At 42.3% G+C, this 25,997-nt stretch overlaps 1 protein-coding gene across 3 annotated transcripts; it reads right to left on the bottom strand.

Annotated features, from left to right (window-relative positions):
- Positions 1–11: 11 nt before the first annotated feature.
- Positions 12–25,723, bottom strand: LOC135517609 (GTP:AMP phosphotransferase AK3, mitochondrial-like). 3 transcript variants are annotated; one of them, XM_064942074.1, is made up of 5 exons: positions 25,321–25,723; positions 9,928–10,047; positions 5,108–5,280; positions 3,413–3,531; positions 12–1,159 (listed from the first exon to the last, which is right to left on the bottom strand). In XM_064942074.1, exons 1-5 carry the CDS (start codon positions 25,499–25,501, stop codon positions 1,060–1,062), a joined length of 693 nt encoding a protein of 230 aa, XP_064798146.1. In that variant the 5' UTR covers positions 25,502–25,723; the 3' UTR covers positions 12–1,059. The 3 variants fall into 3 exon arrangements, with proteins under 3 accessions (XP_064798146.1, XP_064798147.1, XP_064798148.1); XM_064942075.1 differs by lacking the exon at positions 25,321–25,723 and adding an exon at positions 23,014–23,091; XM_064942076.1 differs by lacking the exon at positions 25,321–25,723 and adding an exon at positions 10,201–10,294.
- Positions 25,724–25,997: the final 274 nt, after the last annotated feature.

Below are 25,997 nucleotides of genomic sequence, written 5' to 3'. Positions count from 1 at the left end.
TGTTAAGCAACTATCACAATTTATTTTTATTATATTAGTTTATTTTACATTTTTAAACAGTTTGCCTGAATACTGTCTCTTCCAGCAAGTGAGACTTGATAATAAATAATACACTTGTTATGAAATAGAAGTTTAAGGTTCATAAAAGTATACACATTTACTAAAGTATTTATTCCTTTGACTGATCATCAAAGTACAGATAATGTGCTACAAAAATACTGCATGTAATATGCTGGTAAGACATTCAGCATACATTTGTCAGTATAGATTAATCAGATTACAAATATAAACTCCCAAGGCATGGCTAAAGTCAGAGAAAATATACAAATATCGTAATTAAAACTATGCATCGGTTAATTGCAGCTTTTTTTGAGAATATGTTATCACTCCCATGATAACTTATGAGCCTGGCATCCAAATAGATTGTAAGACGTTTCACTTCACAGGAGTGCAACGTTCACTCTGGTCTAACCAGGCTAACAACTTAAAATGACCGCTATTCTAAACTACTGCATTTCTGGTGACACGTGTTTCACTGAAATCATTGGCACTGTCTTTTTATCATTCATTAATTGCATAGTGATTCACTTTTTTTTGTTTTTATAATTTAAAAGACACTATATATTGTCATGTCAACAATGGGCACTTGGCCCTAAAGATGAATTCAAGGCAACTTCACCTAATATAATGGCACTTTTCCATTTACCCCATTATAGTTGTCCTGTACACCGACAGACCAAGGACTGGTATGAATTGGATACAAAACCACATCACCTGGGAACAAGCTACAATACAGGTCTGTTTGTGCTGTTCTGCCAACTGTTTGGCATGGCTATTGAAGTTGGCCAGAGCACAAACAGATCTGGGACCCGGCTACATATGGAATGAACATAGATAGAATGTGACATCCATATATGTTGTAGTAGTAAATAACATGGTCTTCTATAGGCACTGACATACTGTTACATTTTGGACCAAAGAGTTGAGTCCCATTAAAGTTGTGGTAAACTGATCCATAATTTTCCTGGGAGTGTATTCTATGCTTTCCCAACAACCTTTTTAATTTTGTAGGGAGAGTTTTTTGGACAGGAGGGCCTGAATGTGAGGCCAGATCTTGTTGGTTTCCGTTCCTGAGAATGTCTCCAACGCCCCTTTACTCCTGTTGTCAGAAACAGTCATTAGTACCTCATGACAGACATGAAAGTTATCACACAAACATAAGCAGTGAACCAGGTCATGTTCAGTAGGTAAAAAAAACGTTTTGAAATGGGGAGGTACTACTACATTTTTCTCCAATGAGAACAAATTTCCTCTAAATGTTTTGCTGCCGTATGCTCTACTGAATGTAACCCAGTTCTTAACTACATAATACTTTCAGATCATTCACTGTTTAACAAAAGGGACAGGCAGTACTGTACAGTGTAATGCATGCACGGTCTGGTCTCATTTCTGAACCTGAATCCTTTGTTACAGTCCCAAGATATTTCAGTTCTCAGACTGGACTCTGTAGTAGGGTTTATTCATCTTTATCAATTTACCAGTGACGTAGAGCCCCAACATCTATGTTATCAATAACTTGGACGCTATAACATCCTATGTACACAGGGAGCTCTGCCTACTGTTTTTGCTTTTTTAATTGGCCAGTGAAATATGTAGATGTGATTTTCATCTTGACCGCCACACAATGTACTTAAATTCTAATTTCTATCTAATTGAGATGAATGTCAGTTTGTTATGTCAGTTTGTTATGCCACCTTATGTCCCAGCTTTGAAAGGGCAGATATATACTATTATGACGAGAAGGGCCACTACAACGTTATTATACAGTTACAGCTTATATCATTTAACTAATATAACGGTATATCAAATGTGTTGTAGTAGACTGATATGTTTGGGACAGAAATCAAATGTGTGTATGTATGTATATATATATATATATATATCTCAGCAAAAAAAAGGAACTTCCCTTTTTCAGGACCCTGTCTTTCAAAGATATTTGGTAAAAATCCAAACTCCACAGATCTTCATTGTACAGGGTTTAAATACTGTTTCCTATGCTTGTTCAGTGAGCCATAAACAAATAATGAACATGCACCTCTGGAATTGTCACTAAGACACTAACAGCTTACAGACGGTTGGCAATTAAGGTCACAGTTATGACACCAAAGAGGCCTTTCTACTGACTCTGAAAAACACCAAAAGAAAGATGGCCAGGGTCCCTGCTCATCTGCGAGAACGTGCCTTAGGCATGCTGCAAGGAGGCATGAAGACTGCAGTTGTGGCCAGGGCAATACATTTCAATTTCCGTACTGAGACGCCTAAGCCAGTGCTACAGGGAGACAGGACGAACAGCTGATTGTCCTCTCAGTGGCAGACCACGTGAAACAACACCTGCACAAGATCGGTATATCACACCTGCGGGACTGGTACAGGATGGCAACAACTGCCCAAGTTACACCAGGAAAGCACAATCCCTCCATCAGTGCTCAAACTGTCCACAATAGGTTGAGAGAGGCTGGACTGAGGGCTTGTAGGACTGCTGTAAGGCAGGTCCTCACCAGACATCACCGGCAACGTCGCCTGTAGGCACAAACCCACCGTCACTGGACCAGACTGGACTGGCAAAAAGTGCTCTTCACCGAAGAGTCGCGGTTTTGTCTCACCAGGGGTGATGGTCGGATTCGTGTTTATTGTCGAAGGAATGGAGAGTTACACCGAGGCCTTTACTTTGGAGGTGGAGGTTCCTCCATGGTCTGGGGTGGTGTGTCACAGCATCATCGGACTGAGCTTGGTGTCATTGCAGGAAATCTCAACGCTGTGCGTTACAGGGAAGACATCCTCCTCCCTCATGGGGTACCCTTCCTGTAGGCTCATCTTGACATGACCCTCCAGCATGACAATGCCACAAGCCATACTGCTTGTTCTGTGCGTGATTTCCTGCAAGACAGGAATGTCAGTGTTCTGCCATGGCCAGCGATGAGCCCGGATCTCAATCCCATTGAGCACGTCTGGGACCTGTTGGATCGGAGGGTGAGGGCTCGGGCCATTCCCCCCCAGAAATGTCCGGGAACTTGCAGGTGCCTTGGTAGAAGAGTGGGGCAGAAAGAAAGTACTGACAAATCTGGTGCAGTCCATGAGGAGGAGATTCACTGCAGTACTTAATGCAGCTGATACACCAGATATTGACTGTTACTTCTGATTTTGCCCCCCCCTTTTTTTTTTTTCAGGGACACATTATTCAATTTCTGTTAGTCACGTCTGTGGAACTTGTTCAGTTTATGCCTCAGTTGCTGAATCTTGTTATGTTCAAACAAATATTTACACGTTAAGTTTGCTGAAAATAAACACAGTTGACAATGAGAGGACATTTCTTTTTTTGCTGAGTATATATGGCTCAGCTTTTCGACGCCACCTGTAGTACTCCAGCACAGGTCGTGTCTGGTTCTCGTATGCCTTTAGCCTCCTGGTGACGGTCTCTGGTGTGTCATCATCTCTCTGAATCAGAGGCTCTCCGGTGACGTCATCAAGGCCCTGTAGGCAAACCAAAACAGTCCATGAGTGTGTATAGAAGAGGTATATTGGACGATTTAATAGCACAACATAATGCAGTGAAGGTCTGTATTTTAAAAAAGTTTAAATTATTAACTTTAGAGGCGACAAGTGCAGGACAAACGATTCAGCTGTTAAGCCATTGTCAATGTGTCCAACATACTGCCATAGTATGTAAATTGTAAACACCACAGCGCAAGCCTGTATTGCCTATTATGAAACATGCAGGGAGGGGGAAAACCTGTATGCCTATAGTTAGTAGCAAAACATGACCTATGATGACCTTGCTTTACCTTGAGCTCTAAAAGAAATTACCACAAACTTTCAACTCCTCGTGTGACCATGACGACAGAAAAACACTCAAAACAAGTGATCACATTGAACAAGATTTTTCCCACTCCTCGAAGACGTGCATAGACCCTTGAGAGAGCACACTGTTAAAATAAAGTGCTTTGAAACACCAAAACTAGTGGCAACTGAGCTGCCACCAACGCAAAGGAGACAACCTTAACTTGGCTGGAGTATTGAAAGACATCATCCTGAGATGTTTTGAAACATGACGCAGTGTGTTGGTACATCACTTTAATCAAGTATTGTGCAACACCTTGCCAGGGACTGGGAGCACTACCGGAAAATGTTGAAAACACTATTTTGGTGTTTTAAGTTCTGTTTAATGCCGAATTAGATACCTTCTTCTGGGGGTATTTTCATTGATTTATGTATCTGATCATTTGCCAGTTTAACCAATTCTGTCAGGATCTGTTGAGCACAGTGCTCAATCCGCCAGCAGTAACTGTATGTTTAGCAGCAAGCATTGCAGGATACTGTATTTCCCTCTACCATTAAAAGTTGGAAATGTGGGAGTGGATCATCTTATTGAACTTCATTTTGCCGGACAGTTTTGACATCCATTCATCATGATCCATTACACATCATGGCACAAGCTGCTAATATAGAAGTATACTTTTCTTATTTCATACATGCATATGTACCCCTTCCTCCCGATTTGGCCCATACCTGGCGAGAACTCGGGACCTTTGCTAGCACCTGACCGCCCTAATGAATCTTCTTACCAGTCACACGCCACACAAAAAGCTAGCTATACGCTTCATGCTGAAGGGTACGTTTCACACATCCCCATGTGCTACACATATAACGTTGTGTAAAATATATATATATTTAAATGTACTACCCACAATCCTCTAAAAACATAAAGGAAGTGCAAGGAAATTAAAACCAGACCTAATTAATTCAATCACAAAATGTTCTCACTTTGGTTATCATATAAAATATACTTTCAGTACAATTTGAGAAACATATTAAGTTTGATTTATTTGTAACATTTTTGGTTAAATTAAATCATTAAAACAAATTGCATTATTTATATTAAGTACATGTTGGCCTTGCTCAAGGCCATAACGACAGATTCATCACCTTGTTGGCTCAGGGATTCGACCCAGCACCCTTTCAGTTGCTGGCCCAATGCTCTAACGGCTAGGCTAGCTGACACCCTTTATCTAGCTGTCAAATACATCTGTGGCTCATTGACCCAACTTACAGCGATCTTGGGTGGGTTGAAGTCTATGTTGTAGACACGTCCGCTGGGCAGATGGAGCCAGCGAGAAGTCAGTCTCTGTTTGATGGTCTGGTAAGGCACGTCCAGGTTGATGACTGTGTCCACACTGCACGCGTTGTCCAGAGACTCTGCCTGAGACACGGTACGGGGGAACCCTGCCAGACAGGAGAGACCCAGTCATAACCTTAGAGATATACACCTAGTGTACAAAACATTAAGGACACCTGCTTTTTCCATGATAGACTAACCAGGTGAAAGCTATAAGCCCTTATTGATGTCACTTGATAAATCCACTTCAATCAGTATAGATGAAGGGGAGGAGACAGGTTAAAGGAGGATTTTTAAGCCTTGAGACAATTGAGACACGGATTGTGTATGTGGGCCATTCAGAGGGTGAATGGGCAAGACAAGAGTCAAGTGCCTTTGAATGGGGTATGGTAGTAGGTTTGTGTCAAGAACTGTAACGCTGCTGGGTTTTTCACACAACAGTTCCCCCTGTGTCCATAATGGTCCACCACCCAAAGACATCCAGCCAACTTGACACAACTGTGGGAAGCATTGGAGTCAACATTGGCCAGCATCCCTGTGGAACGCTTTTAACACCTTTTAGAGTCCATTCTTCTGACAAATGGAGGCTGTTCTGAGGGCAAAAGGGGGGGATGCAACTCAATATTAGGAAGGTGTCCTTAATGTTTTGTACACTCAGTGTACTAGCGTGGCTGGTGTTATAGATCTTCATAGTTTGAAAACCCTGACAGGAAAGGAGGAGAGTCAGGCTCTTTTCCAATACATTTTTCCATGATTCTTAGCATCATCTCTCCTTGCCTCCTTCTTAACCATATTCGGTGAGAAGCTCCAAAGTTCCTTCCCTCTGACCTTTTCCTCCAATGCGTAAGAGAAGGAGATTTTTTTTTTTTTTTTTTACCTTTATTTAACCAGGCAAGTCAGTTAAGAACAAATTCTTATTTTCAATGACGGCCTGGGAACAGTGGGTTAACTGCCTGTTCAGGGGCAGAACGACAGATTTGTACCTTGTCAGCTCGGGGGTTTGAACTCGCAACCTTCCGGTTACTAGTCCAACGCTCTAACCACTAGGCTACCCTGCCGCCCCATGGACATGGACATGGAATCCGAGAAGAAAGGAGGCGAGGAATCATGGAAAGATTAATTGAGAGAAGATAGGCTCCTGGTAGGGTATTCTATTATAAGGTGACCTATCTCGCCAAGCCTAACTGCTAAGGATAATGCATTTACATGTACCACACAACCAGGCTTAGAGTTCCGTTGGTGAGATGCTTTGTAAAATGTCAAATCATTTTAACTCTTTATACTACCCTAAACATGATACATGTATGACTGTACAATTTGTCATTATCTTCCACTTGGACAGCCATTTTGAAATGGAAAACCGCCTTGGGCCAGGCTGAACATACATTGATCTGATAGTCCATTCCCCTTCATCACATACATTATCAGTTGTCATATTAGTGGCCTAAGGTTTTTAACCCATTGAGAGACATTTTTATTCATAGTGGCTTTTTCCCACAAAAAGCATACAGTACATCTATTCATCTATAAAAACAGCAAAGTTGTCATGAATAGCATGAAAGCAATCAAGATCTGTTCAATTGTCACGTTCATCATAAGGAGTGGACCAAGATGCAGCGTGGTATGTTTCCATCCTTTATTTCGGAATAGAAAACTTCAAAGAACAAAAACAACAAAACGCACAAACGAAACGTGAAGCTAGAATAATGCTCACAGGCAACTATACATAGACATGATCCCACAAAGAACTCTCTATGGTCAGGGCATGACAGTACCCCCCCCCAAAGGTGCGGACTCTGGGTGGGCATCAACCGTCGGGGGTGGCTTCGGTGCGTGGCGAAGTGCCCACTCCGCTCGTGGACACGTCATCGGAGGAACCGGACCGTGGGTCGTTGCCGGAAGAACCGGACCGTGGGTCGTCGCCGGGGGCTCCGGACAGTGGACCGTCTCAGGAGGTTCCGGATTGTGGACCCTCGTAGGAGGTTCCGGACCGTGGACCGTCATTGGAAGCTCTGGACTGGGAACTGTCGCCGGAAGCTCTGGACTGGGAACTGTCGGCGGAAGCTCTGGACTGGGAACTGTCGCCGGAGGCGCACTGGAGGCCTAATGCGTGGGACCGGTACAGGTGGCACCGGGCTGATGACACCCACCTCAGGGCGAGTGCGGGGAAGAGGCACAGGACGCACTGAGCTGTGAAGGCGCACTGGAGACACAGTACGTATGGCCGGCGCAGGATATCCTGGACCGAGGAGGCGTACTGGAGACCAGGAGCACTGAGCCGGCATAACCCGTCCTGGCTGGATGCTCACTTTCGCACGGCAAGTGCGAGGAGCTGTCAAAGAACGTACTGGGTTGTGGATGCGGACTGGAGACACATTGCGTATCTCCGGAAAACATGGTGCCTGACTGGTCCCACGCTCCTCACGGTGATTGTCTTGCTCCAGACACCAAAACATCCACTCTACCTCATCACTCCCCTCAACTATCTCACAACACTCCTCGCTCAGTCTATCCCAATATTCCTCTTCGCTCTCAAACTCACCCCTCGCCAACCAACCCGTGTGCCTCTCGGGCTTCCGTCATGGTCGTGAACTTTGATGTCGCCATTGATCCTCCTGCGTCTGCTTCCATGGAAGGCTTTCGTCTGCTGCCATTATCTCCTCCCAAGTCCAGGATGTCTTCTCCTGCTGGCCACGCTGCTTGGTCCGGTTGTGGTGGGATTTTCTGTCACGTTCATCATAAGGAGTAGACCAAGATGCATCTTGGTATGTTTTCATCCTTTGTTTCAGAATAGAAAACTTCAAAGAACAAAAACAACAAAACAAACGAAACGTGAAGCAAGATCCCACAAAGCACAATGGGAAAATGGCTACCTAAATATAATCCCCAATCAGAGACAACGATAAACAGCTGCCTCTAATTGGGAACCATACTAGGCCAATATAGACATATAATTCACCTAGATAACCCACCCTTAAATCACACCCTGACCTAACCAACATAGAGAATAAAAGCTCTCTATGGTTAGGGCGTGACATCAATGTAGATACATCTAAAGCTTATTCTTACTCATCTGAAGGTTTTTGGAGTGTATTCCTTTTTTTTACCTAAGCCTGTGTTGGTGTAACCTAGTTCCCAGGCTAATTTCTAGAGAGCTGGTGATACTGCTGTGCCGAAAGATGAGCATAATAAGCGTGGTGTGTGTGTGTGTGTGTGTGTGTGTGTGTGTGTGTGTGTGTGTCTAAAGACCAGTAGTCTGATGAATGCAGGTGCAACTTACTGTTCATCAGCTTGCTGTTCAAGTAAGTGCCTTCAGAAAATATTTACACCCCCTTTTCTACATTACAGCCCAAATTTTAAATTTACATTTTTGTCACTGGCTGACACACACAATAGCCCATAATGTCGAAGTGGAATTGTTGTTTTGAAATTTTTGAACATTAATTCCAAATGAAAAGCTGAAATGTCTTGAGTCAATAAGTATTCAACCCCTAAATAAGTCTAAGTAATCAAATACAATTATCTGTATGTGTGGGGACATTTGTAAGGTCCCTCAGTCGAGCAGTCCATTTCAAACATAGATTCAACCCCAAAGACCAGGGAGGTTTTCCAATGCCTAACAAAGGGCACTTATTGGTAGATGGGTAAAACAAAAGCAGACATTGAATATCCCTTTGAGAATGGTGAAGTTATTAATTACACTTTGGATGATGTATCAATTTTTAAATAAATTTTGCCAGTTTTAATGGGATGCAACTGAAGCAAAAGTGGCTTGATTGAAAGTGGTAGGCTAATATTTTCCTTATAATTTTTTCTCTCTCTCATTAGTCCTCTCTAGCCACTTTGAACATGATCCTCCATTGACACTACCTTCTCATAAGGGAGAAACGGTATCGTTTATTGTTGTTCTTAAAATTCTATATTGCGCCAATGCTTCCAACTACCAATCAGCAACTGTGCCGTTAACCCGGCTCATTTGCCAAAACCCGTCTCTTTGGAAAATGACAGGAGTGGCAAGGAGTGGAACATTAGCTAAAATAACTGTTACCCAGAATCTATGGGATTTAAACCACTGTAAATCCACTCCACAATGGCCTGTCAACTTGAAGCTTGTCATCGCTATCATGGATGTCCCTAAGATGAACCTCACTGAATTTGGTATTGATATCTCACAAAACAAGGAATCTATTAACAGCTAATTATTTGCATATGTAACACTAATGCTCAAAATCATCGGCAATAATCTTCTCCTCATGAGCCATAATTCAGATTCACTCTCGATTTTTCATTTAGACTCATTTCATAAGTCTTTAATGGTTTACATACTTGTTTGTTTGTTGCTGCATTCAAATATGGCTGCATTATATCTATAGATGCATGTTAGCACATATGCTACTGCTTAAAAATCTTCTTCTCGTAAACTATAAATCAGATTGACTCCAGATTTGGTATATAGACCCAATGAATTAGCCTCTTAAGGAACTGGATCATGATTAGTTTGTTGCATTCAAAGATAACCAACCTACTGTACTAGTCAACCTTGTGGTGTTGAGAGATAAACATGGTAATGCTTTCACACGATAGAGTGCTTGCTTTGTTATCCACCTGATCTCGTGTCCTTTCTGTCACCCCGTGAACCCTGTTCATTGGTGCTCAGAGCTATATTTGTTATTGTAACCTTTTTCTATATTTCCCCATTTTTATCCCCTCTATCGGTTGCAGTAATGAGTGTGGTGCAGGTGCTTATTACTTACCATCCAGCAGCCAGCTGCTCTGGTCTATGTTCCTCATCTCTGTCAGGATAAGACGGGAGATGATGTCATCAGGAACCAGCTGACCCTGGTCAATGCATGACTTCATCAGAAGACCCAGCTCTGCAAGGAGAGGAGACACAGTGGGGAAATAAAGCTCAGAGCTGTGATCTTTACTATTTACAAACATGTACACATTATGCACTTCATCAGAAGACTCAGCTCTGCCAGGAGAGGAGACACAGACACACAGAGCAACACAAAGCTAAGACCCACCTCTGCAGGGAGAGGAGACACGGAGGAAGTTAAAGTTCAGAGCTGTGATCTTCTCTATTTACACATACAGTGCCTTGCGAAAGTATTCGGCCCCCTTGAACTTTGCGACCTTTTGCCACATTTCAGGCTTCAAACATAGAGATATAAAACTGTATTTTTTGTGAAGAATCAACAACAAGTGGGACACAATCATGAAGTGGAATGACATTTATTGGATATTTCAAACTTTTTTAACAAATCAAAAACTGAAAAATTGGGCGTGCAAAATTATTCAGCCCCTTTACTTTCAGTGCAGCAAACTCTCTCCAGAAGTTCAGTGAGGATCTCTGAATGATCCAATGTTGACCTAAATGACTAATGATGATAAATACAATCCACCTGTGTGTAATCAAGTCTCCGTATAAATGCACCTGCACTGTGATAGTCTCAGAGGTCCGTTAAAAGCGCAGTTCATGAAGAACAAGGAACACACCAGGCAGGTCCGAGATACTGTTGTGAAGAAGTTTAAGCCGGATTTGGATACAAAAAGATTTCCCAAGCTTTAAACATCCCAAGGAGCACTGTGCAAGCGATAATATTGAAATGGAAGGAGTATCAGACCACTGCAAATCTACCAAGACCTGGCCGTCCCTCTAAACTTTCAGCTCATACAAGGAGAAGACTGATCAGAGATGCAGCCAAGAGGCCCATGATCACTCTGGATGAACTGCAGAGATCTACAGCTGAGGTGGGAGACTCTGTCGAATCTGTCGTATATTGCACAAATCTGGCCTTTATGGAAGAGTGGCAAGAAGAAAGCCATTTCTTAAAGATATCCATAAAAAGTGTTGTTTAAAGTTTGCCACAAGCCACCTGGGAGACACACCAAACATGTGGAAGAAGGTGCTCTGGTCAAATGAAACCAAAATTGAACTTTTTGGCAACAATGCAAAACGTTATGTTTGGCGTAAAAGCAACACTGCTCATCACCCTGAACACACCATTCCCTCTGTCAAACATGGTGGTGGCAGCATCATGGTTTGGGCCTGCTTTTCTTCAGCAGGGACAGGGAAGATGGTTAAAATTGATGGGAAGATGGATGGAGCCAAATACAGGACCATTCTGGAAGAAAACCTGATGGAGTCTGCAAAAGACCTGAGACTGGGACGGAGATTTGTCTTCCAACAAGACAATGATCCAAAACATAAAGCAAAATCTACAATGGAATGGTTCAAAAATAAACATATCCAGGTGTTAGAATGGCCAAGTCAAAGTCCAGACCTGAATCCAATCGAGAATCTGTGGAAAGAACTGAAAACTGCTGTTCACATATGCTCTCCATCCAACCTCACTGAGCTCGAGCTGTTTTGCAAGGAGGAATGGGAAAAAATGTCAGTCTCTCAATGTGCAAAACTGATAGAGACATACCCCAAGCGACTTATACAGGTGTGCCAAGCTTGTAACGTCATATCCAAGAAGACTCAAGGTTGTAATCGCTGCCAAAGGTGCTTCATCAATGAGTAAATAGTCCGAATACTTATGTAAATGTTATATCAGTTTTTTTATATACATTTGCAAAATATAGACGTTCATCTGATGGTCACAGATACCTTAAAAAAGATAGGGGCATGGATCAGAAAACCAGTCGGTATCTGGTGTGACCAACATTTTCCTCATGGAACGCGACTCACTTCCTTTACAAAGAGTTGATCAGGCTGTTGATTGTGTCCTGTGGAAGGTTGTCCCACTCCTCTTCAATAACTGTAGTTGCTGGATATGATTCTGTCATACACGTCGATCCAGAGCATCCTAAACATGCTCCATGGGTGACTTGTCTGGTGAGTATGCAGGCCATGGACATTTTTAGGTTCCAGAAATTGTGTACGGATCTTTGCAACAATGGCACGACAATGGGCCTCAGGATCTCGTTACGGTGCATTCAAATTGCCATAGATTAAATGCAATTGTGTTCATGGTCCGTAGTTTATGCCTGTCTATACCATAACCCCACCGCCACCATAGGGCACTTCATAACATTGACATCAGCAAAACCTCTCGCCCACACGATGCCTTACACACTGTCTGCCATCTGTCCTGTACAGTTGAAACCAGGATTAATCCGTGAATAGCACACTTTTCCAGCATACCAGTGGCCATCGAAGGGGACCATTTGCCCACTGAAGTCGGTTACGATGCCAAACTACAGTCAGGTCAAGACCCTGGTGAGGATGATAAGCATGCAGAACAGCTTCCCTGAGACGGTTTCTTACAGTTTGTACTCAAATTCTTCGGATGTGCAAATTCTTTCCTCAGCTGTAATGGTGGCTTGTCTCAGACGATCCCGCAGGTGAAGAAGCCTGATGTGGAGGTCCTGGGCTGCCGTAGTTACATGTGGTCTGCGGTTGTGAAGTACTGCATAATTCTCTAAAATGACATTGGAGGCGGCTTATGGTAGAGAAATGAACATTCAATAGTCTGGCAACAGCTCTGGTGGACAGTCCTGCAGTCAGCATGCCAATTGCCCGCTCTCTCAAAACTAGAGGCATCTGTGGCATTGAGCTGTGTGACAAAACTCCATCTTATATTTCAGCTCATGAAACATGGGACCAACTCTTTATATGTTCTGCCAAAAGAAGAGACACAGGAACACACACAGCTCAGAGCTGTCATCTTTACCGTGTATTCTCTACTAACAACATATTCTACCAAATCCTATCTTGTCCAGAACAGAGTTATATATCTTACATAACCTGTACACTAAGGACAAAAACATCCTGTATCTTTACCAAATCGAGAAAAGACTAAATCTCCCCAATTGATTACGGTATGTAATGTACTCAAAGAAACTACAGGTAACTATCCAAATAAAGGAAACACCACCATAAAGTGTCTTAATAGGGCGCGCCATAACAGCTTCAATGTGCCTTGGCATAGACTCTACAAGTGTCTGGAATCTATTGGAGGAATGCGACACTATTCTTCATGAGAAATTCCATAAGTGGGTGTTTTGTTGATGGCGGTGGTAAACCTTGTCTCAGGCCCCGCTCCAGAATCTCCCAATTAGTGTTCAATTGGGTTGGGTTCTGGTGACTGAGACACACACTTTAAACCCCTTATGCTCTTTTGAGACCCCTTTTTCAAAGTCACTGAAATCTTCTAACCATTGTAAGTCACTGAGATCTCTTATTCTAGCCATGGTAGCCAAAATAATGGGCAACTGGGCCTTTTAAAACCTGACCCTTAGCATGGGATGCTTAATTACCTCAGGAACCACACCTGTGTGGAGGCACCTGCTTTCAATATACGTTGTATCCCTCATTTACTCAAGTGTTTCCTTTATTTTGGCAGTTACCTATATATTTCTAATAGGTTTAGAAAAACTTCAGTAGATCATTTCCTATTTAAGCCGGAATACATTTCCCCCTCAGCCTTTCACTTAATTGGTCTTTGTCCAACAGCAGAAAAGTATTGCCTGACAGTCAGGGCAGGGGGTTGTGCCGGGCCATAGACGGTGCAGCATGACCCATATGCATGCTAATATAGCCTACGGTGGATCTAATCTCAGTCTAGAGCAGAGAGGCTGCACACTCCACACTGAAAATATGTGCTTTGGATATACAGGCTTGCATTATGTGAACTATTGGCCTTCTTTGAGGACTTGGCACATGGCTTGCTGTGCTTGTGTGTACTTACAAAATGTACAATTTAACTGCTAACTAGATCACAGATTTGTAGAAAATGGCACGGGCAATAAAACTGAGTATTTTTGTCCTGTTTTCACTTGGGTGTTCTGAAATAAAACTCTATTGCCTTTTATGTCCTTCTTATCATTCCAGTGTAATACAAAGGTGCTCGGGAGAGTGGGTGTGAAGTCCTTGAAGTCAGTTGTCCGCTATAGGCTACTCTTCAGTTTATGATGTCCTCATATCTGATCAGACTTCAGCCAAGGTAAGAGCTGGAGCAGTGTGATAACATGTTGCAGTTACATACAGAACTACCTTGAACTTCACTGTAAAAAGCTCAGGAAGCAGCTTGTTTATGTATCAGGTTACCTGTGGCACAGGTTACGTTAGCTGTAGGTCTATGTGAAATACAGGTGTGTGAATTGTTTCAAACTAAAGCGGTTCTTTGTCACAATGACCCTTCTTTCCACTTAATGATATGTGATGGGTGTCTCGTCACTCCTCTTCAGGCTCGACCTAACTGCAGTAAGATACCAGGATGATTGTGGAACTGGACTGAACGGTTTCTCTTATCATAGTCCGACCAGAAACGCACTATTGGCTACTGTAGGGGGAGTATTTTATTTCCAAGGTGTTGGTCTATTGTTATCTCTGTAATAGTTGAAGAACAACTTCAACAAAACAACAAGTAGACAGGAAATCCCAGGGGTTTAGGCCAGGGGTCATTAGAAAAAGTTTGAACTTTTTTGAACTGTTGATCTGCATCTTTCTCCCCAGCGGTCGGTTAATCAGCAACCACCACACCATAATAATAGGAGTGTGCGAACTCAGAGCTTTTTTTACAGGACGTTCATTGCACGCTTCATTGCATCATCTTTTGGGTGACACTTTCTTTCTTTTTTTCCTCTTTCTCTCTCTCTCTCTCTGTTTGTTGCATTTTGTGCTTACATACAAAACATTGCATCACTATTAAAGTGGCAGATGCCACATTCATTGTTGGACTTGTAAATGTATGATATATACCCAATATTCTTGAAGAATATAACGTAGAAATGCTTCAATAGCTTAGTTCGACTGCCGTACCAAGGGCTCTAAATAAATAAAATAAAAAAATTGGTAGCACTGGCGCTCCCAACCTAAAAAAGTTAGGAGCACAACATAAAATCTAGGAGCACCAGAATATATATTTTTTTTAATTGATTGAGATATAGCATATTGGGCCTATATAAATTCTAGGTACTATTGAAGCACATGTTGTGCTCATAGATATTAGAACCAGTAGATAGTGATAGAGTGGATGTCATCCACCTATTCCTATGTATTTGATTTTGAAGACGAATGGGGCTGAGTGGCACAAAAAAAATATGCTGAAGATCATGGTGAAAGTGGCCGTAACAAGCAAAGGATCATGGTCGATGTAGTCGTTTTCATCCTGCCTGAGAGAGTCAATCGGGAGCCTCCTCCTAGCCTGCTGGCCTGTGATTGGTCTGTGTCAGCACGTGGACAAATGTAGTAGTCAGAATAGAACACTATTTAATTCAATATCTAGATTTGTAGCAAACTTTTAAATAATTAGTCGTTGGAATCAAACCTGATCATAACAAACTAATTTGAGAGCCCAAAAATGTAGAATTGCGAGGGCAGACCAGGGCTTTTGGCACCACGAGGTTGCTACGCAGTAGCCAATCAGCAGAGCTCATGACTTGTGGGCCTGGTTGTGCTCTAGAAACTCATATTTAAACCTGTAAATACATTTGTTTATTATAAAAAGCTAAAATGTTGATACAAAAATCTGTAATTAAAGTTAGAAAGTAATTTGTGGAATATTAGGTGGTTTTTACAATGTGTAAAAGCACTACCCATTGAGATGCATTACATTGAACATTCTACACTGTCTCAAATGTGTGAGTGAAGACATGCAAGGGATAAGTCATGCATTTCTATGATCATTAATCTTCTGAAGAAGCTATCCCTTTTCCTTTCTTTCTGTGCCCATTGTTCCTTTCCCAAGAAAGCTAAGGTAACTGAGCTAAACGACTACCGCCCCGTAGCACTCACTTCCGTCATCATGAAGTGCTTTGAGAGACTAGTCAAGGACCATATCACCTCCACCCTACCTGACACCCTAGACCCACTCCAATTTGCTTACCGCCCAAATAGGTCCACAGACGATGCAATCTCAACCACACTGCCCTAACCCATCTGGACAAGAGGAATACCTATGTGAGAATGCTGTTCATCGACTACAGCTCGGCATTCAACACCATAGTACCCTTCAAGCTCATCATCAAGCTCGAGACCCTGGGTCTCGACCCCGCCCTGTGCAACTGGGTACTGGACTTCCTGACGAGCCGCCCCCAGGTGGTGAGGGTAGGTAACAACATCTCCTCCCCGCTGATCCTCAACACTGGGGCCCCACAAGGGTGCGTTCTGAGCCCTCTCCTGTACTCCCTGTTCACCCACGACTGCGTGGCCACGCACGCCTCCAACTCAATCATCAAGTTTGCGGACGACACAACAGTGGTAGGCTTGATTACCAACAACGACGAGACGGCCTATAGGGAGGAGGTGAGGGCCCTCGGAGTGTGGTGTAAGGAAAATAACCTCACACTCAACGTCAACAAAACTAAGGAGATGATTGTGGACTTCAGGAAACAGCAGAGGGAACACCCCCCTATCCACATCGATGGAACAGTAGTGGAGAGAGTAGCAAGTTAAGTTCCTCGGCATACACATCACAGACAAACTGAATTGGTCCACTCACACAGACAGCATCGTGAAGAAGGCGCAGCAGCGCCTCTTCAACCTCAGGAGGCTGAAGAAATTCGGCTTGTCACCAAAAGCACTCACAAACTTCTACAGATGCACAATCGAGAGCATCCTGGCGGGCTGTATCACCGCCTGGTACGGCAACTGCTCCGCCCTCAACCGTAAGGCTCTCCAGAGGGTAGTGAGGTCTGCACAACGCATCACCGGGGCAAACTACCTGCCCTCCAGGACACCTACACCACCCGATGTTACAGGAAGGCCATAAAGATCATCAAGGACATCAACCACCCGAGCCACTGCCTGTTCACCCCGCTATCATCCAGAAGGCGAGGTCAGTACAGGTGCATCAAAGCTGGGACCGAGAGACTGAAAAACAGCTTCTATCTCAAGGCCATCAGACTGTTAAACAGCCACCACTAACATTGAGTGGCTGCTGCCAACACACTGACACTGACTCAACTCCAGCCACTTTAATAATGGGAATTGATGGGAAATGATGTAAATATATTACTAGCCACTTTAAACAATGCTACCTTATATAATGTTACTTACCCTACATTATTCATCTCATATGCATACGTATATACTGTACTCTATATCATCGACTGCATCCTTATGTAATACATGTATCACTAGCCACTTTAACTATGCCACTTTGTTTACATACTCATCTCATATGTATATACTGTACTCAATACCATCTACTGTATCTTGCCTATGCTGCTCTGTACCATCACTCATTCATATATCCTTATGTACATATTCTTTATCCCCTTACACTGTGTATAAGACAGTAGTTTAGGAATTGTTAGTTAGATTACTTGTTGGTTATTACTGCATTGTCGGAACTAGAAGCACAAGCATTTCGCTACACTCGCATTAACATCTGCTAACCATGTGTATGTGACAAATAAAATTTGATTTGATGTTTAGATAGAGAACTAATGAAGTAAAATGACTGAACAAGGTGTAAACAAATGTCTGGTTTTGGAACGACCCGTGCAATGGTTTACATGGCCTAAAAACAAACGTGTTGGTCCAGCAGCCACTGTGGCAGGTAGATGAAACAATTTGCCAGCCACTCACAATTCTTACCAGCCAATACATTTATTTAGTTTTTCCAGGTTCCTGATTTTCCCTAGTGTTTTTCATGTTTTCACACTCAAAATCTCACTTTTTCTAATCGAAAAACAGCTACATTTGTTGTTCTAAGTACACAGCCATGCTTAAACCACATCGGGAGACCACATTTGAGGTCTGGGAGAAGAAAATATATATATTTTCACTTGCACACCTCAATAGACTGGTGTTTGGCTGCCGGTGTTTCTGTACTGAATGCGCAATAGCAGAGATTATAAAACAAAAGACCACCTGTTTAATAGAAATCATCATGATGGTTGATATTATTCTGTCAGGTAAGCCTACTTTGCAGTTAACTTTCCAAATGAAATGTTTTCTGGGAAAGCCTTTAGAAATGACTGTTTTGGCATCGCTAACTGGCGACACAAAGTGGTAGACACAGGCATTCCCATACCATTAAGTATTCTGAAAGTTGGAAGTAATACAAATCACTGATGCATTCTTTACAGGTAGTCTTTGGATTGAACGAATCTGCGCTCACTTTTTTTCTCTAGGCACAACTGCACAGGAGCACAACATAACATTATTTCACAACATTATTTCCATAATTATCATCTGGGTGATGTTTTTCTCTGGTCGCACTGCTGATCCCAAAATAAAATGTCAGGTCACACAGCAAAATATCTAGGAGCATATGGTCGAGTCCTGGTCGTACCCCATCAGAACCCAAAATATAGGATTGTTTTGCTGCAATGTTTGTGAACAAAGTAAATGTAAACATTATAGCCTCAAAACATGGTTTAAACTATAATTTTGATATAATGGATGGTCAGCCCTTGCATCCATACAGGGCTGGCCCCTAGCCATGTGACACAAGTGTCTCCTAACCCCTCCTGTCTCAACCTCCAGTATTTATGCTGCAATAGTTTGTGTCGGGGGGCTAGGGTCAGTCTGTTATATCTGGAGTACTTCTCCTGTCTTATCTGGTGTCCTGTGTGAATTTAAATATGCTCCCTCTAATTCTCTCTCCCCTCCCGGAGGACCTGACCCCCGGTACCATGCCTTAGGACTACCTGGCCTGATGACTCCTTGCAGTCCCCAGTCCACCTGGTCGTGCCGCTACTCCAGTTCCAACTGTTCTGCCTGCGGCTATGGAACCCTGACCTGTTCACCGAACGTGCTACCTTGTCCAGGACCTGCTGTTTTCAACTCTCTCTCTCTACCGCACCTGCTGTCTCTAACTCTGAATGCTCGGCTATGAAAAGCCAATTGACATTTACTCCTGAGGTGTTGACCTGTTGCACCCTCTACAACCACTGTGATTATTATTATTTGACCCTGCTGGTCATCTATGAACGTTTGAACATCTTGGCCATGTACTGTTATAATCTCCACCTGGCACAGCCAGAAAAGGACTGGCCACCCACCAGAGCCTGGTTCCTCTCTACGTTTCTTCCTAGGTTCCTGCCTTTCTAGGGAGCTTTTCCTAGCCACCGTGCTTCTACAGCTGCATTGCTTGCTGTTTATGGTTTTAGGCTGGGTTTCTGTATAGCACTTTGTGACATCTGCTGATGTAAAAAGGGATTTATAAATACATTTGATTGATTGATAAGCGGTTGCTTAGGGTCCCCGGCCACTAGGGTGCCCCTGATCATGTATCTATTTTTGGGTCTTTCTATAAAAAGAGGGTACCAGTGAGGATTTTCTACATTGGACAACTTGTTACAACTGTTGATAAGTCATTCATTATAGTCAGCCATTTTGTTTCATGTCATTACATTAAGATATAGTGGTGATAATAGCCAATGGGGTCAGTGCCGTTTAAAATTCCATGAGCATGGCCTTATTTCTATTACAGCATATTGCATGACTGTCATTCACATTCCATTCACCCAGTTCAATGGAACAGTGATAGGTTTAGGCTACTAAATTATACTTCCCTTATACCCATGAGCTTGCTACAACCTAGCCTTTTAAATGAAAGTTTACAACGTAGGTGACACCGTTCAAAATAAAAATTTGAGGCGACAGACACATAGACAGACAGTGGACAGACAATACCATCTTCCACACTCTTGCCTGCATCTAGCTGATATAGGGTGTAATCATTAGTCTGTTGCAAACAAGAGTTTCTATTGGACAACTTCACGTATGTTTATCATGTTTAGTTCTGTATGCTTCCATTAAAGAAAAGTTTTTCAACAGAATCGGCAGAATGAATACACAGCTGATCACGAATGAACAAAGTTCACTTTCATAGCAGCCAAGTTGCATTCCTTCTCGCAGCTATGCACTCTCCTCCTCTCACCTGTTCCCTTCACTTGTTGACTTCAATGCACAACACATCAGCTGTATGTGACCAGGCAAAACAAAACTTTCCAAGCCAAACCATATCATAACCGCTACACACAGCCTATACATTGTTGTCACCATATTAGCTAAAGTAACGTCATAGTTAACGTAACTAATAGAACTAACACGTTAGTAAACCTGCTACAATCATGCAGTAATGTTAAAGTGTACGGTCAGTAAGCAGTTTAGCACTTACACCGGCGGTTAAATTATACATTGAACTTGAACCCTGTAAGAACCCTGGATCAAGCTGTCAGACAGTTTTTTGTATAGAGATCTCAGAAATGCAGTGTAACTACTTAATATTTATTTTCTCCTTATGTTACGGGGTGAAAACAGTTTTCATGGGCACACAAATCCATAATAATTTATGCATTGCAAAATTGAATGCTTCTAATTGAGACACCTAACCTTGATACTTGAAAACCTAATTCGATACTGTCATGAACATGGTTCTTCCATAATAATGCATAATACTTGCGCATTTGGTGTCCAGCTGATTAGCTACGCCGTGATATTTTCACACATCTGATCCGGGAAGAAATTTGCCAAATGACAGTCAAGTGATGAACAGCGTTGGTGATCGCTAATGCAATGCAAAAACAGCCCAAGTGCTGGAAAAAAGGTGTTTGCGAGGATTGGTGAAGACAGTTGTGCCTGGATTTCCAAGCCAAACCATATCATAACCGCTACACGTTGGATCCAATATCCCTAGTGAATTTATGTTGAGCATCTGGTATTGGCTGCTTGATTTACAGCCGGGTCCTGTTATATTTAACAGAGAAAGCATCAAAGTAATGCGTTCATGTTTTCACACCTCATATTGGACACAGTCTACCATGCTCAATTGTGTAGGAAAGACTATTGTGCAACACCCAATGCTATTCCTATTTTTTTTTTTTTACATTTTACTTTTATTTAACGAGGCAAGTCAGTTAAGAATAAATTCTTATGCTCAATGACGGCCTGGGTTAACTGCCTGTTCAGAGGCAGAACGACAGATTTGTATCTTGTCAGCTCGGGGGTTTGAACTTGCAACCTTCCAGTTACCAGTCCAATACAATACAAGGGACTTCAAGTAACCTACATGAACTTGGAGCTCAGAAATACAAGTACTGGAATAGGCGTACATTGAAAATCAGACATTTCCTCAATCTGGTGCTTGAAAGGTTCTTGTAATTGTAGCCAATGTATAAATTCTCCTGCTCCCATAAAATGCGATTTCATTTTTGATCCGTTTTTGTAAGAGATTTGTACTTTCGTTTGAAGGGTGTTGCACTACTCTGTCGCGGTAAAACCGTGTGCGGTTATAATGACGACAACATTTAATGTTGGCTTCTTTTAATCATTCCATTTAAAAAAAAAAGGTTTTTGGTCACTTTCTCATCATAAAAACAGTAATAGGGAGATTCAAAAGGTGAGATTAATTCTATCACTATTCATGGTTTGTGTGCGCCTGAGTCGGCCAAAGGCTACAGAAAAATACACAATCGGCATGCATACAATCTATTTAAACAACGTCCACTTTATTCTCACATGTGAAACTGCATGAAAATCTTGTGTTTCAAACCATTTTCAAATGTTGATCCCAATGTCACACATTGGCCCAATTATTTATAGAAAGACCCATGTACAGTGCCTTCAGAAAGTATTCACGCCCCTTGACTTTTTCCACATTGTTATGTTACAAAGTGGGATTAAAATTGATTTAATTGTAATTTATCAACGATTTACACAAAATACTCAAATGTGAAAGAAAATGTTTAACATTTGTAAAAAAAATATATATATATTTAAAAAAATATATATATCTTGATTAGATAAGCATTCAAACCTCTAAGTCAATACATGTTAGAATTCCCTTTGGCAGCAATTACAGCTGTGAGTGTGACTTGGTCAAATCAAATTTTATTGATCACATACACATGGTTAGCAGATATTATTGCAAGTGTAGCGAAATGCTTATGCTTCTAGATCCGACAGTGCAGCAGTATCTAACAACTCCACAATACACACAGTCTAGTAAAAGAATGGGATAAGAATATATAAAATATATGAATATATGATATCAAGTCTGTAAGTAGGCAGCAGCCTCTGTGCTAATGATGGCTGTTGGAAAATTTCAGTTTGTCGGTGGTATGTATTCCGAGGAAATTAAAAAGGTTTTATTTTATTTCTACTTTCCACCTTCTCCACTGCTGTCCCGTCGATGTGGATGGGGGGGTGCTCCCTTTGCTGTCATGGGTGAAAAGGGAGTACAGGAGGGGACTGAGAACGCACCCTTGTGGGGTCCCAGTGTTGAGGATCAGCGGAGTGGAGATGTTGTTAACTATCTTCACCACCTGGAGGGCGGCACGCCAGGAAGTCCAGGACCCAGTTGCACAGGGCAGGGTCAAGACCCAGGGACTCAAGCTTAAATTTGTATTTTATTTAACTAGGCAAGTTAGCTAAGAACAAATTCTTACTTACAACACTGGGACAATTGTGTGCCGCCCTATTGGATGAGGAGTTGAGGGTACTATGGTGTTGAATGCTGAGCTGTAGTCAATGAACAAAATTCTTACATAGGTATTCCACTTGTCCAGATGTGATAGGGCAGTGCGATGGCATCGTCTGTGGACCTATTGTAGTAAGTAAGTTAAAGTGGGTCTAGGGTGACTGGTAGGGTGGAGGTGATGTGATCCTTGACTAGTCTCTCAAAGCACTTCATGATGACGGATGTGAGTGCCACGGGGCACTAGTCATTTAGTTCAGTTACCTTGGCTTTCTTGGGAATGGGAACAATGGTGGCCATCTTGAAGCATGGGGGGGACAGGAGACTGGGATAGGGATTGATTGAATATGTCCGTAAACACACCAGCCTGTCAGCGCATGCTCTGAGAACGCGGCTAGGGATGCTGTCTGGGCCGGCAGCCTTGCGAGGGTTAACACGTTTAAATGTTTTACTCACGTCAGCTCAGTCTTTGGTAATGGGCCGCGTCAGTAGCACTATGTTGTCTTCAAAGCCCTCAAAGAAGTTGTTTAATTTGTCTGGAAGTTGTGAGGGGGGACCCAGGTGCAGAGAAGAGACCAGACAAGGAATCAGTGGTTAAGGATAAGCATAATACTTTACTGAGAAACAGTCACCGCAGGATCACAGTACACTTGAAACACAAACACTAAGTCTCAAAAACTCACTCAGGAAACAACCACCGCACATGGTAAACAATTGACGCTTCTGCCAAGGACAACAGAAAACACACCTCTTTTAACAGGGAAATCATCATGCGTATATAGGACACAACTGAGTGTCGTTAATGTCTCTGGTGGAACCATGACAGTGAGTCTTTCTGGGTAAGTCTCTAAGAGCTTTCCACACCTGAATTGTGCAACATTTGCCCATTATTCATTCCAAAATGTTTCAATCTCTGTCAAATTGGTTGTTGATCATTTCTAGACAAATATTTTCAGGTTCTGCCATAGATTTTCAAGCTGATTTAAGTCACAAGTGTAACTAGGTCACTCAGGAACATTCAATGACGTCTTGGTAAGCAACTCCAGTGTATATTTGTGTCACACCCTCATCTGTTTCACATGTCTTTGTGATTGTCTCCACCCCCCTCCAAGTACGCCCATCTTCCCCATTATCCCATGTGTATTTATACTGGTGTTCTCTGTTTGTCTGTTGCCAGGTCGTCTTGTTTATCAAGTCAACCAGCGGTTTTTGTATCAGCTCCTGTTTTCCCCAAGTCTCTCTTTTCTCGTCCTCCTGGTTTTGACCCTGAGCCCGCCCCCCTGATCCCTCTGCCTGCCCCTGGCCCTGCCTGCAGTCCTGTACCTTTGCCCAGTCTCTGGATTACCGACCTCTGCCTGACCTGGCCCTGAGCCTGCCTGCCGTACTGTACCTTTGCTCTTGTTGCTGTAATAAACATTGTTACTTCGACACAATCTACTTCCTGGTCTTACCTTTATCCTGGTCATTTGGCCTTGTGTTTTAGGTTATTGTCTTGCTGAAAGGTTAATTTGTCTTCCAGTGTCTGTTGGAAAGCAGACTGAACCAGTTTTTCCTACAGGATTTTGCCTGTGATTAGCTCTATTCCGTTTCTTTTTATCATAAATACCACCCTAGTGACAAGCATACCCATAACATGATGCAACCATACCATGTCAGCTTTTTTTTCCTCCTACGCATCTACCAATAGGTGCCCTTCTTTGCAAGGCATTGGAAAACTTCCCTGGTCTTTGTAGTTTAATCTGTGTTCAATGCTCGACTGAGGGACCTTACAGATAATTGTATGTGTGGGGTACTGAGATGAGGCAGTCATTCAAAAAATCCTGTTAAACACTATTATTGCACAGAGAGCAACTTATGTGACTTGTTAATCAAATTTGTACTCCTGAACTTAATTAGGCTTGCCATAACAAAGGGTTTAATACTTATTGACTCAAGACATTTCAGGTTTTCATTTTTAATTCATTAAAATGTCAAAAGACATAAATCACTTTGACATTATTATTTACATTATATGGTATATATTGTGGGGTATATAGTGTATCTGTATATTATGGGGTATTGCCAGTGACAAAAAAAAGGGCACTTGCCCAGGGCCTGACCTCCAGGGGGGCCCCATTGATTTTCTCCACTCAGATATCATATTAACATGGCATAAATCATGGCAAAATGTGTAGAATTTCAAAAAAATAGCTTTAAACTGCTCAAATGTATCTCCACCCCATGCTAAAATGCAAAAACTCCAACATTTTCTCAACTCCCATGTCAAAATGTGTAGAACTGAAGGAAATCTACTTTAAATTAAAAAAAAATATATATATATATATATATATATATATTCGCCTTAGGGCCCCCAAAAGCCTAGTGCCGGCCCTGCATCGATAGCTCTTGATTAAATTTCTCCAGACCCAATCCCTCAGTGTTTTACTGAAACGGGCGATAAAACGCGTTGTTATTGTTTCTACTGTTGATTGCGGCTTTAAACCATACATTCATATTGATTTAGATTTATGATTTGGGTTATTGAAAGTAACCCTATTAATAGCCAATCACACAAACGTAAAAACATGATAGCAACATCTATCCTATCTAATGTGACAACTGCTTCGGTCATGCATGAGAACGACACAAGCAAATTAGAACATTCTGACTACGTCGAGGAAACTGACTAATGCATTATGCATTACTTCAAAATCAGCCACAGCAGCCATTTCCGTTATCTGCGTAGGTGGGTTGGTTTAGAACTTCACCCTGATCTAATCTTACCTGTTTTGGCTTTAATGTTGGCCCTCAAAAGGTCCCCACTTGAAAGGTGTATTAATCCGAAAGTTTTTACTATGCGCCCCGACACAGTGCCTTTCCCCGAGCCCGGAGGTCCCATGATAACCGCCCGGAATATCCTTTGTAGAAGCATTTTCCAATGTTGTGTTAATGTTGTAACCACCATATAAAGACCAGTATTGTCCTTCCAATGAAACTGTTATTTGTGCATTTACACAAGGAAACTTCCGCTCAAGCGGCCTTGGATGTCTAAGACTTTCCACTGTGCGCAATCGTGCAATCGCCTACTGTGGGCGTCTCCTACAGTAGTCTTAGCTTGTCCCTTCAAATGAGCCTTTTTTTCCTGAAAACCTTCACGCGGATAGAGGAGAAGGTAGTTCTTAATGAGAAAACAGCTTCGACTGGTTGCATGGCTGGCTGCGCTGCACCGAGGGCATGTGAGGACGCTTCAAATCCACACATCACATCCATCAAGACCAATGATGAACAATATAAACCAATGACAGTGAAATAAACCCTGGATTCATAGCCGCAGAAGTAAGGGTGCTGAGGGTACTGCAGCACCCACTGATAAATCAAGTTTATACTTATATATTATATATAAAGACATTTTAATTTTAAAAAATAAAGACAAAAATCCACCAAATTAGTGCACTAGGCCT

The sequence above is a fragment of the Oncorhynchus masou genome, chromosome 28 (assembly GCF_036934945.1).
Source record: "Oncorhynchus masou masou isolate Uvic2021 chromosome 28, UVic_Omas_1.1, whole genome shotgun sequence".
In the NCBI taxonomy this organism is placed as follows: domain Eukaryota; kingdom Metazoa; phylum Chordata; class Actinopteri; order Salmoniformes; family Salmonidae; genus Oncorhynchus; species Oncorhynchus masou.
Note: the sequence above shows the minus strand (reverse complement) of the source record. Positions and strands in the feature narration are given on the sequence as shown.

Bases quoted from the DNA above. Each gene is read 5' to 3' on its own strand.
- LOC135517609 (XM_064942074.1), bottom strand. From the start codon at position 25,501: ATGGTGGTTACAACATTAACACAACATTGGAAAATGCTTCTACAAAGG. The intron at 3,532-5,107 runs GTAAGTTGGGTC...GTTTGCCTACAG, and splicing joins TCAACCCACCCAAGATCGCT to GGCCTTGATGACGTCACCGG. The intron at 1,160-3,412 runs GTGGCGTCGAAA...TTCTGACAACAG, and splicing joins CCTGTGCTGGAGTACTACAG to GAGTAAAGGGGCGTTGGAGA.